We start from the raw sequence: 15,637 nt of genomic DNA, 5'->3' as shown, positions 1-15,637 counted from the left end.
AAAGAAAGAAAGAAAGAAAGAAAGAAAGAAAGAAAGAAAGAAAGAAAGAAAGAAAGAAACATTTAGATAAATTCCAGATTTCCCTTACCATGAGTTTCTCCAAAAGTATATACTCCACCAAAGACTGCTCACTAAGAAGCCTTACTGCAGTCAAAGCGGCAGAATTCAAGAGGACATAATGAGTACTTCTGCTACACAAAAATCATTATTTATCTCAAACACTTCCTTATGAGGCTGACTTCTAATCCTGCACCAGACTGGGTCCTGCTGGCTTTAAGGCTGTGAAGAAGAATAGTTGAAAGCCCTCATAAATGGATTCAACACGACTGAGGACAAAGTGACAGACACAGAGAAATAAACCCTCATACAAAACAGTGAGTGGCACGAAATGCCAAATGCCTTTAACCAAAACTTTCCTGGTCATAAAGCAAGTTTTATAAAAATCACCGAAAATAAATTCTTCAGGGCTCAAGGTGAATCGGCAATTTCTATTTCTACTATACTGCTGTTTACTCAAAAACTATTCTTAATGACTAAGACTCAGAGTTTGCCAAAGTGTTTTCCACAAAACAACTCTCTCAAGACGTTCCAGATCTGTGCTCAAATAAGTCTGAGAAAGCCTGAATACTTCATTCACCTCTTGCATATGCATAATGTACAGTAATATATAAAAAGCTCTAAAATGCCAGCCATTAGAAAGGTTTAATATTGTTTATCTCAGCATTTCCCAGACATATTTGGCCATACACCTAACACCTAATTAAACAGTTTGGGAATGTTATCACATAATGTAAGAAAAATATGACTGTCGTTTAAGAAGTAGTAGGAAAGGGGCACCTGGGTGGCTCAGTTGGTTAAGCGTCTGACTCTTGATTTCAGCTCAGGTCATGACCTCATAGTTCGTGGGATCAAGCCCCACGTCGGGCTCTGTGCTGACGGCTCAGATCTGCTTGGGATTCTTTCACTCCCTTTCTTTCTGTCTCTCCCCTCCCCTCAAAATAAATAATATTTTTTTTTAATGAAATAATAGGAAATATTTATTGTATTCTAGGCACTCTGCTGGGAACCAGAATTCTAGTCTTTAAACAGAATATTGATTTTTTGTGACTTTTTTTCTTTGACTTACATTCTCTCTTTGACACAGCTCTGTCCTTAACAGCATTTTTGTTGTTTTCCAATTCTGTCTGAACTTTTTTCTTCATAGCTGCGAAAGCCTAACAAATGTAAAGTAGTTACATGGAGTCTCTGGCTCCAATCTACACTTTGTGTACAGTAAATATTCTATAAGTGATTCTTGGATTCCTGGAATAACAACCTATACTTGTTTTTTAAACAAAACAATGATGAAAACCCAAATAACTACAGCACTTCTGAGTTGGATGACAAATCCTAAGGACACTTGCAGGCCATGAGTAAGATCTTTCCCATCTACATTTCAAAATGTTCAAAAAGAAACCCTCTTGGGGAAAGTCTGTTAGCAGCTAGCTTTCTGCTACTTCCTATACAGAGAAAATTGATCTGACTGCACAAAGGTTTAAGTGGATGATTCCCTTTTAAATTTAACATTCTGCTTTGGCATCCCTCCCCCTCCCACCACCATTAATACCAAGAAGGTGTCAGCCATAAACTGGGATGTCACTGATATGCAAATGAACTACACCCAAAACTTGTTGTTGCCATTACTCTGTAATGAACCGAGAACTACCCAGAACTATTCATATTCTCATCCCATCCTCCTCAGATCTCACTTTGTCTTATTCTGTTTGTCCTACTCATGATCTTACTCTATCCCCTTCTTGACCATAAATTCGTCATATATTTTCACAGAGATGCCACCTGTGGTCAAAGAAAAGATTAAATGAACTGGCATTGGTGATAATAAAAATCATGAACATGATATCCAAAGCAAGCGTATTTTGTGACACAGAATCTATCAATCAATAAACCTTCAACAGCTGTGCATGCTTAATGCACTAAATACAACCTGCTGTTGAATGAAGAGACCAGGTCAATAAACAAACAGTGGAAGCCTAAGAAATGCATACGACTGGAGAAGAAGGTTGCCCTAGAAAGCCAAGAATGGGGGCTTAAATTTGATATGGAGAAAACTGTGGTCACATTTGAAGGCTTCCATGCAGAAAAAATGCTACAGTTAAATTCATACTTAAAAGAGTTCAGGTATCAATGAACTGGATGGGTGAGGGGCTGTTAATCTAGAATTTTTAAACACTGGGTTAAAGTGACTGACGTAAGTCAAGGTGATCACGGCCAGGACCAAATGTGGACCCTGGGAAGGATGAAGATGCCCACAGTGATTTCAAAGGAAGAGTCAGCAGAGGAGCATATGAAGTGGAAAGAAATGAAGAGGGAGGTGAGACACATGAGACCTGAGGTTCAAATGATGTGATATCAGGGAAAGGCTGGGAAGGGAAGCTTCTTTTAACAAGGAAATCACGAGTTGTTCTGATAGGCTGGGTTGAGTGTCCACCATTTAAGTGAGACAACGGAACAGAAAACCTAAATTATGTCACAATAAAATAGGAATGACAAGCCTTATTTTGTTAATAAAAACCTATTTCTTATTAGCGTTTCCTGAGGGTACATGGAAAATAAGATTTCAAAAATTTAGAGAATGAAAAAGAAAGATTACACGCCAATAACTTTACAATTCCACACTAAGTCAGTGGCAGCTGTCTTAAAGCAAGATTTATCAACTACAGCACAATCTATCCAACAGCAAATCTGTGCAGAGAATTACAAAATATTTTTAGGACTGATAAATTTTCACTTATATGTATTTTTCAAAATGCTGCTGAGAGAAATGATGGGGAATTTAAACGGATCAGCCCAATATTTGTGTAAGGATTCCACAGCCAATGTACATAATTTTCTCACTGTTAATGCTCAGCGCTGGGCTCGGGCACTTCCCTTGCCAACCAGTGGAATGTTCAGTACTGCCCCTGGCTGACATCCCACTAAGCAATCCTTCCCCAACCTCAAACATTCCCAACTATCCTAGTCATGCCAATTCAACCAATGCCCCTCAACCTTACATAAACATTGACTTACACTGAAATATATCCCTACTCTGCTTCATACTAACTGTAGGCTATTTATTTATTTTTTTTTTAATTTTTTTTCAACATTTATTTATTTTTGGGACAGAGAGAGACAGAGCATGAACGGGGGAGGGGCAGAGAGAGAGGGAGACACAGAATCCGAAACAGGCTCCAGGCTCTGAGCTGTCAGCCCAGAGCCCGACGCGGGGCTCGAACTCATGGACCGCGAGATCGTGACCTGGCTGAAGTCGGACGCTTAACCGACTGCACCACCCAGGCACCCCAGACTGTAGGCTATTTAAATGGCCTAAGCCTAAGTTTCTTTAGCTATAAAATGTAAAATAGCTGACAAAATACCTACTCGTCTTTGTTGCAAACATAGGATGTACAGTAGGCAAAAGGCATAGCAGAGACTGTGACCAAAAAGATGATTAAGAGTATCATCTTGACCCGTGAAGTAAACGGGGTTTAAATATTTTAGTATGTAAGTTTCAATGAAGTTAAATTCGTGTTAAAAATTGGTGGCTATTTTAGGTCAGTGGTTTTGAAATTCATTTAACAATGAAACTTTTTTTCAAAAAAAATGTACACAGAAAAGAGCCAAAGCAGCTATAGTCTACAAAGGGATGAGAGAGCCCAGATCTCATTCCCTCACTCGGCTTCCTTTGCACTCCCTTCCACCAGGCACCCCAATTTCCAATGTCTGTTCTCAGGGCTCCAAGGAACACACTATAAAAAACAGCAACTGATACAGTATAAGATTATGGGAAGCAAGTCCCCATTGCCAAGAGGAATGCGGTAATTTCTGATTTTAAAAAATGATCATTCTTTCCCTTATCACATCTTAAGGAGCACTTGATAGTTTCAAAATAATTGTGTATTTCAAGATTTCTAGAGTGAGTATGTAATTCTTTCACAATGAAAATTGATTAATCTTTTTCAGATGATCTTTTTCTACTTTGCCAGCCTCCCGATGTCCCCATTCCTGTACACCTTTGTACACTCCTCCTTTCTAAGAAAGTCAAAACAAATGCACTTTTGCAATCAAGTAGCTTGTCTCTCTCCATGACATCCCATGAGTAAGAAATTCAACACTGGGAGCCCAGGTGATTTAGGGCCCCCAGAAAATTTGCTTAATCACCAAAGTGCTATTGATTTTTTAAACTGAAATTAAATACTTTTAAGAGTCCAAACTCTCCAGTGTGCCATAGTCTTCATAACTCTCTTCAAATGTTAAGCCACTGCATTATCTTCCTGTCCCCTGAAAGCATTTGAGCATGCCACAGGGCTTATAACTTGGCAAGGCAACTTTTGGATTCTTAAGAGAGTCCACTGCAAGTGACATTACCAGATTTGGGGCTTTTTGAAGTATGTGATCATCTCTACACCTAGTCATTTAGTTAGGAAATTGCTCCCCACCTGCCAAAAGACCTTTTAGCATTCCTATAATGATTGATTCAATAGCTACTTATTCAGAAAACATAGTGTACTAAGCAGTGAGCTAGGGGCAAGGGAAAAATGCAGTGAATAGGACAGTACCTACCTCCCAGAGGCTCAAGGTCAGACAGACGATCAAGTAAACTCAGATGCTAACAACCCAATGTGACATCATGGTTTTAGAAGTATCCAGCAGTGGGGCACCTGGGTGGCTCAGTCAGTTAAGCACCCATCTCTTGACTTCGGCTCAGGTCATGATCTCACTGTTCATGAAATCGAGTCCCATGTCGGGCTCTGCTCTGACAGCGCAGAACTTGCTGAAGATTCTGTCCCTCCTCTCTCTCTGTCCCTCCCCTGTTCATGTACACACACACTCTCTCTCTCTCAAAATAAATAAATAAATAAATAAATAAATAAATAAATATTAAAACAAAAAAACTAAAAGAATAATACAGGGACAGGCAAGGGGATGCCAGGAAAGGCTCCTCAGAGGGGAATGTGGCTTAGCAAAGATCCAACAATGAATGCGGGGAAGGGGCGGGAAGACAGGGTGTAGACGGGTGTTCTGCAGCACGTGCAAAGGCACAGGAGACAGAAGAGGTAGCATGTGATTGGAGGGATTGCTGACACTATTGTTAGTGTTAACACGTGATGTTCTAAAACATTTACATGTTACATCCTAAAAGATGGGGCGGGGGGCGGGACACACTTCCAAAGATGCCACTCTACCAATGACCACGTGAAAAAGTGTCTGTCCCTACAATAAAAGGTATATGGGTATATGTATACATATATACACTATATATATGTATATACACTCTGCACATTCTTCCAGATACTAAGTTTCTAACTCATTAGTAATTTCTAACATTAGATTTCTTGTCCTGCAGTCATACTCCTTGATTAGAAAACTCCGTTTAACAAACATTTCTGTATTCTCATATCCTTTCTAAAAGGAAGACATTGTTACGTTCTTGGGTGAAAAAAACAGTGAGGTCTCAAAAGAGCATAATACAATCTGGATGTGTATACTTTATATGAATACAGACATAAAAACTTCTGAAAGAATAAACTCTAATACTTTAATAGAAGATGGAAAAATCGTGTTTCTTTTTGTTTTTTGTTGGCTTATCTCTTCTTTTCAATTTTTTTTTTTTTTTTTTTACTATCAACACTATTTGTGTATTTTTAAAATCTCAGTTGTATCCTCACAATACTTTCCTTGCTGGAAGCTCACAATCAGGGAACCCCCCAGGGTCCCCGGCCAGGCCCATCGGGCTCCCTTGCCCAATCCTTGTCTTTCTTGACCCAGCCTGCTCTCCCATCTCTAGTAGCTGTCACTACCCACTTTACCCTTTCTGTGTCTCCCACCACTAACTGCGTGACTGATGGCATGTGAGATGAAGGACCAGAAGAACCCCAAACCTTTGTGGGTCTTAAGGATTTTACTGTCCATCGATAAGGGAGAAAGGAGGAGGCAGGAGACCAGAAGCATGACAAGTATGGGGAAGGAATGACTTTTGCATAAACTTCCAAACTGTCTAGAGTTGAGGCCAGACGCTGGCACACCCCTGAAACCAGCAGCAGTGCCGAGAAGGTGCCCATGGCAGGCCCTGAACCACTGACGGCTGTAAAGTTACTCTAAGGAACCCGGGAATCAGAGGTGTTACAAGGAGCATTGCTAGAATAAAGTGATCTAGGCTGCATACATACCATATGTTTTCAAGCACTTGAAGATGGGACTAATAACCAAATTCGTAACATTTAACACCTCCTTTCTCATTATTTCTCAATGAAGTGACACTAAAACTATCACTCGCAAATAAGTATCCACAGAGTCTTTCAATGTTAAAGTGTCCCCATGGTCAAGGAGGCTGAGAAACCTACTGTAGCGCAGGTTTTGGTGGGGCAGAACAGGGTTTACTCCGTAGCTTCTTCACCAAACTGAGTACATCTCAGCATGTGTCTTAAACTCTCTAAGCCTCAGTTTGTACATCTGAAAGTGAGAAGAAGAATTCCTTGTACCTTCCCATGAGGCAAAACTAACTGAACTCGGTCTCCCAGCTGACCATCGGCTCTCCCTCATTTCTCACCAAAAGTCGACCGACGCAACAGAATGGCAAATGTTAACGGGCACTTCAACCTCCACACGAAAGGCCAATTCACTAGGCCACTGGCCAGCCCAGACACAGCTGCCTCTGGGCATTTCCTCTTATCCACAGAAACATAAAACATACACATGTAACAAAAATTCTCAATATTATTTCTTTATTTGAATAGTAGCATGTAAGGTCAACCTTTGCCTTTAGAACAAAGTGTAACTTGTTCTTAGAATGTGTGACACAGAGACAATGGCTTAATTTATCTACAACCTGAACTGAAAATTATTCTTTAAATATGTCCTCAAAGGTTTAGAGAAAGTGATAGCTAAAGAATTCAAGATAATCATGTACTATCTCTCCTCAAGATTCCCACCTCCTTTCATGGTGAAGTAAGTCTAGCTTACCTGAAAGGACACTCTTAATGGAATATCAGAAGTTGATAAACACTTTAAATCAAAACAGCGAGATTTAAAAAATTTTAAATGCCCAACTGACATGCCACAATGAGAAATACATAGTATCAGATTCTAATGTAGTTAATGAAAACAATGCATTTTTTTCTCTTCAGGAAAAAAATGTCTTCTTTGCCATTAGCTATAAATCCATAAAGGATTATCACGAAAGGGATTATGATTATTATACTAAAGCAACCTTTTATATATTGTTTTGGAGAACAAGCTTTCTGGGAGACAAAGCAATCACACCAACAGTCCCAAAGAGTTATTTTTCTTCTTTAACAGACGGTATGTTCTGCAATACAGACACAAGTCCCAGGTATTTAAATCAGAGACAGAAGAAAATACTATCCCTTAATAGGATTACATAGAAAAGGAAACCTCTCTTACTTGAAGAGCAACCGTGGTACTGGTTGCCTACAGTGAAAACTGATGTTATCTTAATTAGTTAATTATTCATCCCAACCCCCCTGGCTTTGCTCCTGGAGGCATTCATACCTTTTCCACCTCTTGCTGTGTTAACACCAGTTCAATAATTTGCTGATAAAGAATCTTACTGCAGCATCTAACAGATCTTAGAGATTAAGTGTCTGGCTCACTCCCTCATTGTACAGATAAGTAAACTGAGCCCAAAAGAACTCAAGTATCTTACTGAAAATAAGCTAGTTATTTGAAAAACCGACCCACAGCATTCCCCAGGCCGCACCTCTCACTGGGTGAACAACCTAACTGTGAAACTGACTACTCAAGTAGATATCTACCTGAATAGATATCTGGGAGAGAATGGGAGAGAATGTGTTCAACGGGCCACACGGCGTATTTTAACTGCTAAAATAATCCAAAAGGATATACACCAACCTCCTTGGGACAGTCAGTGCAGGAGCAGCATTAATTCAGCTGAATCTCCTCTCGGTTATTCTTTTTATTCATAATTACAAAGATGACAGCACCCCAATAAATTAAGAAGTATGGTAATTTCATTCTCTCGCAGTAAGTACACATGTTATATGTGTTATATTTTCAACTAGTTAATCAAATCAATACACCAATCCTGAGGCTTAGGCTGTACATATGGGAAATGTGATAACCGTCTTAATTAAAGCTTTTTTGATATCTAGACTTCAGCACAGATCCTAAGCATTTTAAAGATTCACATTAATTCCAACCTTAAAAAAATGTATTTACAGAGGAAAGCTTCTTTTGCAATTTGTATGTTCATAAACATTTCCATTAGCTAAGCGATATTTTGGAATGTGATCAAATGATACTGCGTGTCATGTCCTAACAGCAAGGCTAAATCTCTGACAGTTCTCACATGTGGCCACTGCTTTTTTCAACCTGTGTCCCAGAAAATCCTAACTTAACAAGTGAAGGCAGCAAGTCATATTTTAATGGCTACCTTTCATTGTAACTCTACTTCCTAAATACAAAATTGGAATTGGACTTCTCTCACACTGTTAACAATCTAGTACTAATATAGGCATCTGTCCTACCTCCCCCTCGAGAGAGAAGTGATACACTCCAGCTACACAGAACTTCCAAATTCTTTCCAAAACTAAATGTGAAAAACAAAATACCACTCCTTAAAAAAAAAAGGTATGGAGAATTGGGAGACTGAATATTTATGTCAACCTTCAGAAAATATGGAAACATGCAGCCCCACCTCACCAGGAAAATTATTATTTGTGATCGAACTACTTTGTGACATCTTTCATCTTTTATGTATTTCACTTCATACCTAGTATTCCGGTTCTGCACCCGCTTAACTCCATCAACCCCCAAACGTCTCAAGAAGCTACTACAGCAGAACATGAACAGTGCAAGAGTTCTGCTCATTGCCTGTGGCGTGATCTTAGACACACTTGAATCAGGCATATTTATTTCCCCTCTGTTATTCAAAACGGAGGGACCTCAAGTTCGGGATGTGGCTAAAGGACAGCAACAAGAAAAAAAAAAAAATACCCAAACAAGGAACATGCTAAGAACAAAGGAAACACAAGCCTGTGAACAGGAAATGAAGCAACTCTATACACACAAATACCTTTTGGGGCCGCCAACGTAGGTGAAAGTAAAGGTGGAGTCTGAGTATCTGAAATCTGAAACGGAAAAGTCCTGTTAAAAGCTACCCCTTAACTGGGTTATTAACCCCGGTCAGGACTTGGGCCCCCTATTTAGTGGAGCCAAGGGAAGGCCTGGCGGGGCGGCAGGCGTGGGCAGGAGAGCCGAGCGGTCCCCTCTCCGCCCCACGCCGAAGGGGATGCTGCGCACCCCGGGCCAGGTGCCGCGGGAGGCCGCCCCCCGCAACAAGTGCCGGGTGCCTGGCAACGGCGGGAATTTCCCGGTAGGGGCGGCCGGAAGCTGCCCCCGCGGAGCTCGCGGCTGAGAAAGCAAAAATCCGCTCCCTCTCCCGGGGGAGCAAAATGGACGAAAGGCGACCCCCAGGCAGGGGAGCAGGGCGCCTCGGAAACCACGGGAGTCCCTTCTCTTTCCGGGGCAACGCGCTGCCAGTCGGTGGAGACTAGCTGGAGCTGAAGGCGGGGAGACCCGGCCAGCGCTGCCCCCCGGGGGCCTCGGCGCCGGGCGCAGCCAGCCAGCGCAGCGTAGCGCAGCGCAGCGGGCTCCATTCCCGGCCGCCGCCGCTCAGCCCATTGCGCAAACCCGCGGGTCCTCCCCTCCCGGCTCGGCCGCCGCTGCCGAAAGCCCGGAGGCGGGCTGGGACGCTCCGGGCATCCACAAGGGGCTGAAAAGACCACGCACGGCCCCTCCGGCTAGACCCCGGCTCGGGCCATGGTGGTTCTGCCCCCAGAGCTGGTGGCCGCCCCAGACTGGGGGGGGGGGGGGGGGGGGGGGGGAGGGGGGGAGAGGCTGGCGCCCCCTCCCCCTTTTGGCTCCCGCTCCCGCTGCAGCAGCTGTTGCCAAATGAACCCCGGAACGGGGACGTGCAACCCACCCCCAGCCCGAGCCACACACGTCGCGGTCAGAAAACTGGGAAGGGGGGCGGCGGGCGGGCAAGGGAAGCTGGCTCTGGGTCGGAGCCTCCGGAAAGGCGAGAACTCACCTGCAAACAGGCAGTCCTTCTCGGCTCTGGACTTCTGGATCACGACGTCGATATCCTTCTGAATTCGCTCTTGCCTTGAACACATCCCCATTAAATAAATCCCTGGAAAAGAAGCAGCCGCTATTTCCACCCCACCCCACCCCCCTCGCACGCTTCCAGCTTTCGCAAATATTCAGTTAAAAATGAAACCTCTGGCCGAGGCAGGGGCTGAAGGCGAAGTGGTTTCGGAAGTGATCCTGGGTGAGAGAGGAGGAGGTGGTGGAGGAGGAGGAGGAGGGGGAGGTCGGCTTTGCATTCCCAGATGTGACCGCCCAGCTGCTGCTCGCCACTGCTGGATTCCAATTTCCTCCCCTCCTGACAATGGATGGTGATGACACCGAGTCTCACTTTCTCCCTCCCCCGCCCGGACCAACGGCCGTGGGGGGCCGAAGGTGCTGGAGACGGCCGGAGAGCGATCACCGGCGGGGCGGCGGGCGCCGGCGAGGGGCGAGCCCCGCTCCGTCTCACGCGCGCACACCCCTCGCGGCCCGCACGCCGGCCTTCCACACCCGCGCACACTCGCGCCCGCGGGCGGCGGCGGCCGTGCCGAGGCTGCTGCTGCAGCGCCGCCCGCTGCAGACCCTCCCGCGCCCAGTCACCGGGTCCCGGCCGCCGGGGTGTGAATAGTATCCGCCATCCCCGGCGCAGGCTGGGCGTCCCCGCCCCGGCCGTCGCTCGCGCCGGGGGCTGAGTGGGAATGTAGGTAGTGAAGACTCCCCGGGGCTCCCAGCCTGCCCCCCCTTCCACCACTTTTATGAATTCGACTCCACTTTCGGAAGGGATTATGAGTCATATGGAAAACCCAAACCGGAGTGGCTGGGAGGGAGGGGAAAGGGAAAAGAAAAATCTTTAAAAATCGAAAAGAAATAAATAAAACGAACAAATCTTTCCTTCTTGCCCCATCAGGCAAGATGGAAAAAGCCTTGACACGCCTCCAGACATACACCTTCCCGTGCCCTCCCTGCCGGAGTCTTTTTCTCCTAGATGGAAATAGTCCAGCCCCTTTGGGACACCCTTTAGGAAATGCAGCCCCTTTCGAGGGACTTCCTCTACTTCCAAACACTCACCAGCTCTTCCCTCCTAGGGATTTCCGTCCACAAAAAATTGGCAGAGGCAACGAGCACGTGCCAGGGTCTCCCTAGAAGATGGATATCTGGCTTGTTTTAAAAAGCCACTCCTTTGCCGGTCAGGGGAAAGCTCCTACGATCTTGTTGTCTGGTTTAGAAGTGAGATACTGCTCTGATCCTTACTCCCTGTTCTACCTAAGGACACGGCAGGGCTGATGTAGCCGTCCTGCCTCTATATTGCCACATGCCCTAGGAGGAGCCTCCAATGGCACTTTTCTTGTTGTTTTGTCCTCCAGAGAGAAGGCTTCCCTGAGCAGACCATGTCTCAGCTGGTTCTGCATTCCCAGGGCCTGGTGCAGTGCCTGAAATACAGGAGGCAGGCCTAAGTGTTGGTTGAATGCATGAATGGTGGTGCCTTGCAGCCTCTTTTCTTTCCGTGTAACACAATCTTAGCCAACTTCCTTATCAGCATAAGTATGCAGGAGTTGACAAACTGCCTCAGACCCTTAATCAGTCCAATTTGGATTCTGATTAAGCGGCAACATGATGTTTAGGAGAATTAGAAATCGCTATCACCCCTGACAGAACCTTAAGATTCCAGAGACAAATGCAGTGAGAAATCATATGTTCCAGTGTTGCAAATCCTTTATCCTGCAGAGAAGAAAACATGAAATGATTTGTCAGACAGCCTAGAACACATCACATTCATCATGAATTATAAGAGGAAATGTTCCTCTGCACTCAGGACCACTGCCATCTTTGATGTCAAAGTCACAATGCAGTACATTTTCTGCTCAGACCTGTCCTGAAACTTCCTGCGTAGGGCAGGGTAGGGCAGGGCAGGTTCATGTTCTTCTGGGCGTGTAGGCCCCTTGGCTACCAAAAGCACTTCCTTCTCTTCCACAGGGTATCACTTGTACTTCCCCCTATCATTCTGTGCTCTCACTTCTCTACAAAGCTTAAGATCTATCAACTCCCCCAAATTTATTTGATGGTTAACTCTTTATCCACGAAGCTCGCATTCTCCAAGGAAAACCCTTACTACAAATAAATTTGAAATAGTCTTAAACCTACCTGATTTTTTTTTGTCAGGATCACTTCCTGGTTTACTACTCCCTTCAAAAAATAGGGCTTCTTATGATTTGTCCTATATTTGATTTTCTTTTCAAGCCTCACAGGCTGCCCTGTTTTTGTTAAACAAAACTGACCTCACTCTGTTCATGCCCTTAAGGTGTGATATATTTAAATATTTTTAAATGTTAAGGGCTAAGATTAAAAAAAAAAACAAAAAACCTTTCTTTCGTGGCATGCATTTTTGCAAGAGAAGTTTCTCTAATAAAAACCATGCAAAGCATCAGTGTTCCATACTAGATCTTTATAGCATAATTATTTCAGACTCTGCCCACAGCCAATATCTCATTTACCTGACCTCATCTCAGACTCTCATTTAAAATTTAGCTTATTTTACAGTGATTAAAAACTATATGCATGTTTGAGATGAGGAGGTTATATCCCTGCTTTAACCACTCCTGTGTGCACACACATACTCACATGCATTCAGGAACACATCACATAATAGGGCCCTTAATCAGTTTGTTAATAAATAAAAATCATTCACAATGAGAGAGAACTCTGGTAGTGTGCTATAGTAAATTCAAGATAATAATCAATACGTTGGATGATTGGGTCTAGTCAGAAAAGTCCCACCAGGTTAGAAAAACAATCCCAAGCCAAAAAACAAAATTTATTAGAGGAAAAATGTAAATTTTTCACCTATACTAGAAGACCCAGAAGCATAAGGCAATGGAAATGTAGCATTAAGTTCAATGGTTGTGACCTAGTAACTAATAAGTCTCATAACCAGAGGTTATGAGAACAGCCTGACATTGCTCTATATGCTCTACATAGATTAACTCATTTAATATTCACAATACTCCTAGATGGTAGCTATTCCTATAATTCTTCACATTTTATTTTTTTTTTTTTAACGTTTATTTATTTTTTTGGGACAGAGAGAGACAGAGCATGAACGGGGGAGGGGCAGAGAGAGAGGGAGACACAGAATCAGAAACAGGCTCCAGGCTCTGAGCCATCAGCCCAGAGCGCGACGCGGGGCTCGAACTCACGGACCGCGAGATCGTGACCTGGCTGAAGTCGGACGCTTAACCGACTGCGCCACCCAGGCGCCCCATAATTCTTCACATTTTACAAAAGAGGAAACTGAGGCACAAAGGAGTTGATTAACTTCTCGAAGCAGGGACATAGACTGCAATTAACTTTTTCCTTTCTCCAAAACGTTCAGCAGTTGAGCTGAACTTTGAGAAAAATAAACGTTCAGAAGTCTCACTTCAGAGTAAACTGGCCTCACCAGTGGCAGCAGGCCAGGAGTTAAGCCAACAAGAAGCCCTTTAATGGATTCTGAAACAGGCCTGGAGCCTACAGGCTCTCAAAATAGCCTCTACTAGTGGCAGTTATCTTTCCCTTTCCTGCATTGAACTTCCTTTCCCAAAGGAATCCCAGTCCTCAGTTACATCTGAAGAAAAGTCAAAGCCTGACCTCTGTTATTTCTTAGGAATTAAGAAAAGAGGTTGGGAGGCAGAATTAGCAAGAGAACAGCCCCCTTTCCCAAATGCATGATGGTGTCATCAGTAGCAAATGCCCCTGGGGACGCAAAGCAGCCTTGGTCAGCCCTGGAAACTGCACTGTGATAATTTGCTTTTGAGGTAGAATGAGAGTGAAAAAGGGAGAGAGAGAGCGTGAGGGATCGCGATGGGAAGACATCACCAAGAGCCTTTAAGCCAACGGGAGGAAGTGGGATTTTATAGGAGAGAAATGGGAAGTCACTGGGATCTCAAAATTCTTTCCTACGATTTATAAGACCTTCTTGCAGTGGCTCTGTAATGGACAGAAATCCATAAAATTCAAAATGCCTGCTAGGCCCAACTGGCCTTTCCTAAATAAAGTGGATTTGGGCAATTCTTTCTGCAGTATTGCTTTGGGAGAAACTGATCCTGCTACCCTAACCTCATTTGGTAGGTCTAGCAATCAAAGTATGAGCAAAACAAAGTCACCCTTGAATAAACTCGACAAAATGGAAGTGAATTTTAGGTAGTTTGATGTGGAATTTGTCTCAATTTGGTCTTTACCATATCGCCTAACCTAAGGTCAAATGGAGCATCGTGTTGGTTTCGTTGAGATTTGATAGCCCTTTCTAGCAACTTTAAGACACTTAACTAACACCAAAGCTGTAACAGAAAACCTGAACTGCTCTTTCTAGTTCCAGACTTCTCTTTAATTTCATCCCATTTGTCTCTCCATAAACTTTAATTCCCGTTTCTACCATAGAAGCATCCTTGGCCCTCATTAAATTAGATGTCTCATCATCCCATTAAAACAAACTCCCACTTCTCAGCTTGTACTCACACTTATTCGTTCTACTTTGTTGTATACCTATCCCTTGGTTTATTTTTAAAAGGGCGTAAATACTGCATGGATATATTCTCAGTGCAAACTACTTAAGCATATATTAATACAGAGAGTAAAATTTGAAAATTCCTACATAGCTAAACCCCTAAATCCACTCCTGATCCCAAAGATAATTAGTATTAATAGTTACAAGAGAATCTTTTCATTCTTGCATTTATATATCCACATATATATGTTCATCGGCTTATACATATACATCTTAATTTAAAAGGAACCACATAATATGTGTTGTTTTGCAACTTGATTTTCCACTGTCTTGGAGAACTTTCTATGTCAGTGCAAAGAGATCTAGCTCATTTCTCTCAGCTACCGTACAGAATTTTATTGTACCGACAGGCCATAATATACTTTAACCATGCCTCTGCAGTCATGATAGGTTTTTCAAAATGTTTTCTGATTAAAACAATTTGCAATAAATGTGTATCTTTATGCACAATTTCAGCAGTTTCTTTGGAATATATTGGTATAAGTGGACTGACTGGATCACAGGGAACTGACAATTTAAAAATTTGATAGGTATAAACAAATTACTCTCAAAATAACCTTATTTTATATTCCACCAACTGTTTTTGAGATTACTAATTCTTGCATCATTCCCAGTAATAGGTACTACAAATCTTTATCTTTTTTAGCAGGGAGGATGAAAAATATTCATCTTATTTTGTTGGCATTTCCCTGATTATTAGTGATATTGGGCATCTTTTCAAGTGTTTGTTGGTAAATGGTATAGTCTTTTGAGTGTACAAGTATAATTGAGTATGACTGTCATAGCCTTTCTCTATTTTCTTATTGAGTTTTCTGGCTTTTTATTATTGATTTATAGGAGACCTTTATATATGCCAGATAGCAATCACTTTTCTGCCATAGATATGCTTTAGTCAGACAGAAACTTTAAATTTTTATTTATTAAAAATAATAAACAATTTAGGGGCAC

At 42.9% G+C, this 15,637-nt stretch overlaps 1 protein-coding gene across 1 annotated transcript in view; it reads right to left on the bottom strand.

Moving 5' to 3' along the window:
• PARP8 (poly(ADP-ribose) polymerase family member 8) overlaps window positions 1-10,666 on the bottom strand; it is a 179,539-nt gene extending 168,873 nt beyond the window's left edge. Inside the window, exons 1-3 of the mRNA XM_040496757.1 lie at window positions 10,301-10,666; window positions 10,112-10,213; window positions 9,095-9,149 (exon numbers count right to left, since the gene is read on the bottom strand). Coding sequence (XP_040352691.1) covers window positions 9,095-9,149; window positions 10,112-10,213; window positions 10,301-10,406 — 263 coding nt within the window. The 5' untranslated portion in view covers window positions 10,407-10,666. The remainder of the gene's footprint in view (window positions 1-9,094; window positions 9,150-10,111; window positions 10,214-10,300) is intronic.
• Window positions 10,667-15,637: the final 4,971 nt, after the last annotated feature.

Source organism: Herpailurus yagouaroundi, unplaced genomic scaffold (genome assembly GCF_014898765.1).
Source record: "Herpailurus yagouaroundi ecotype Mexico unplaced genomic scaffold, PumYag 29, whole genome shotgun sequence".
In the NCBI taxonomy this organism is placed as follows: domain Eukaryota; kingdom Metazoa; phylum Chordata; class Mammalia; order Carnivora; family Felidae; genus Herpailurus; species Herpailurus yagouaroundi.
This window is presented reverse-complemented; position numbering and strand designations above follow the sequence as displayed.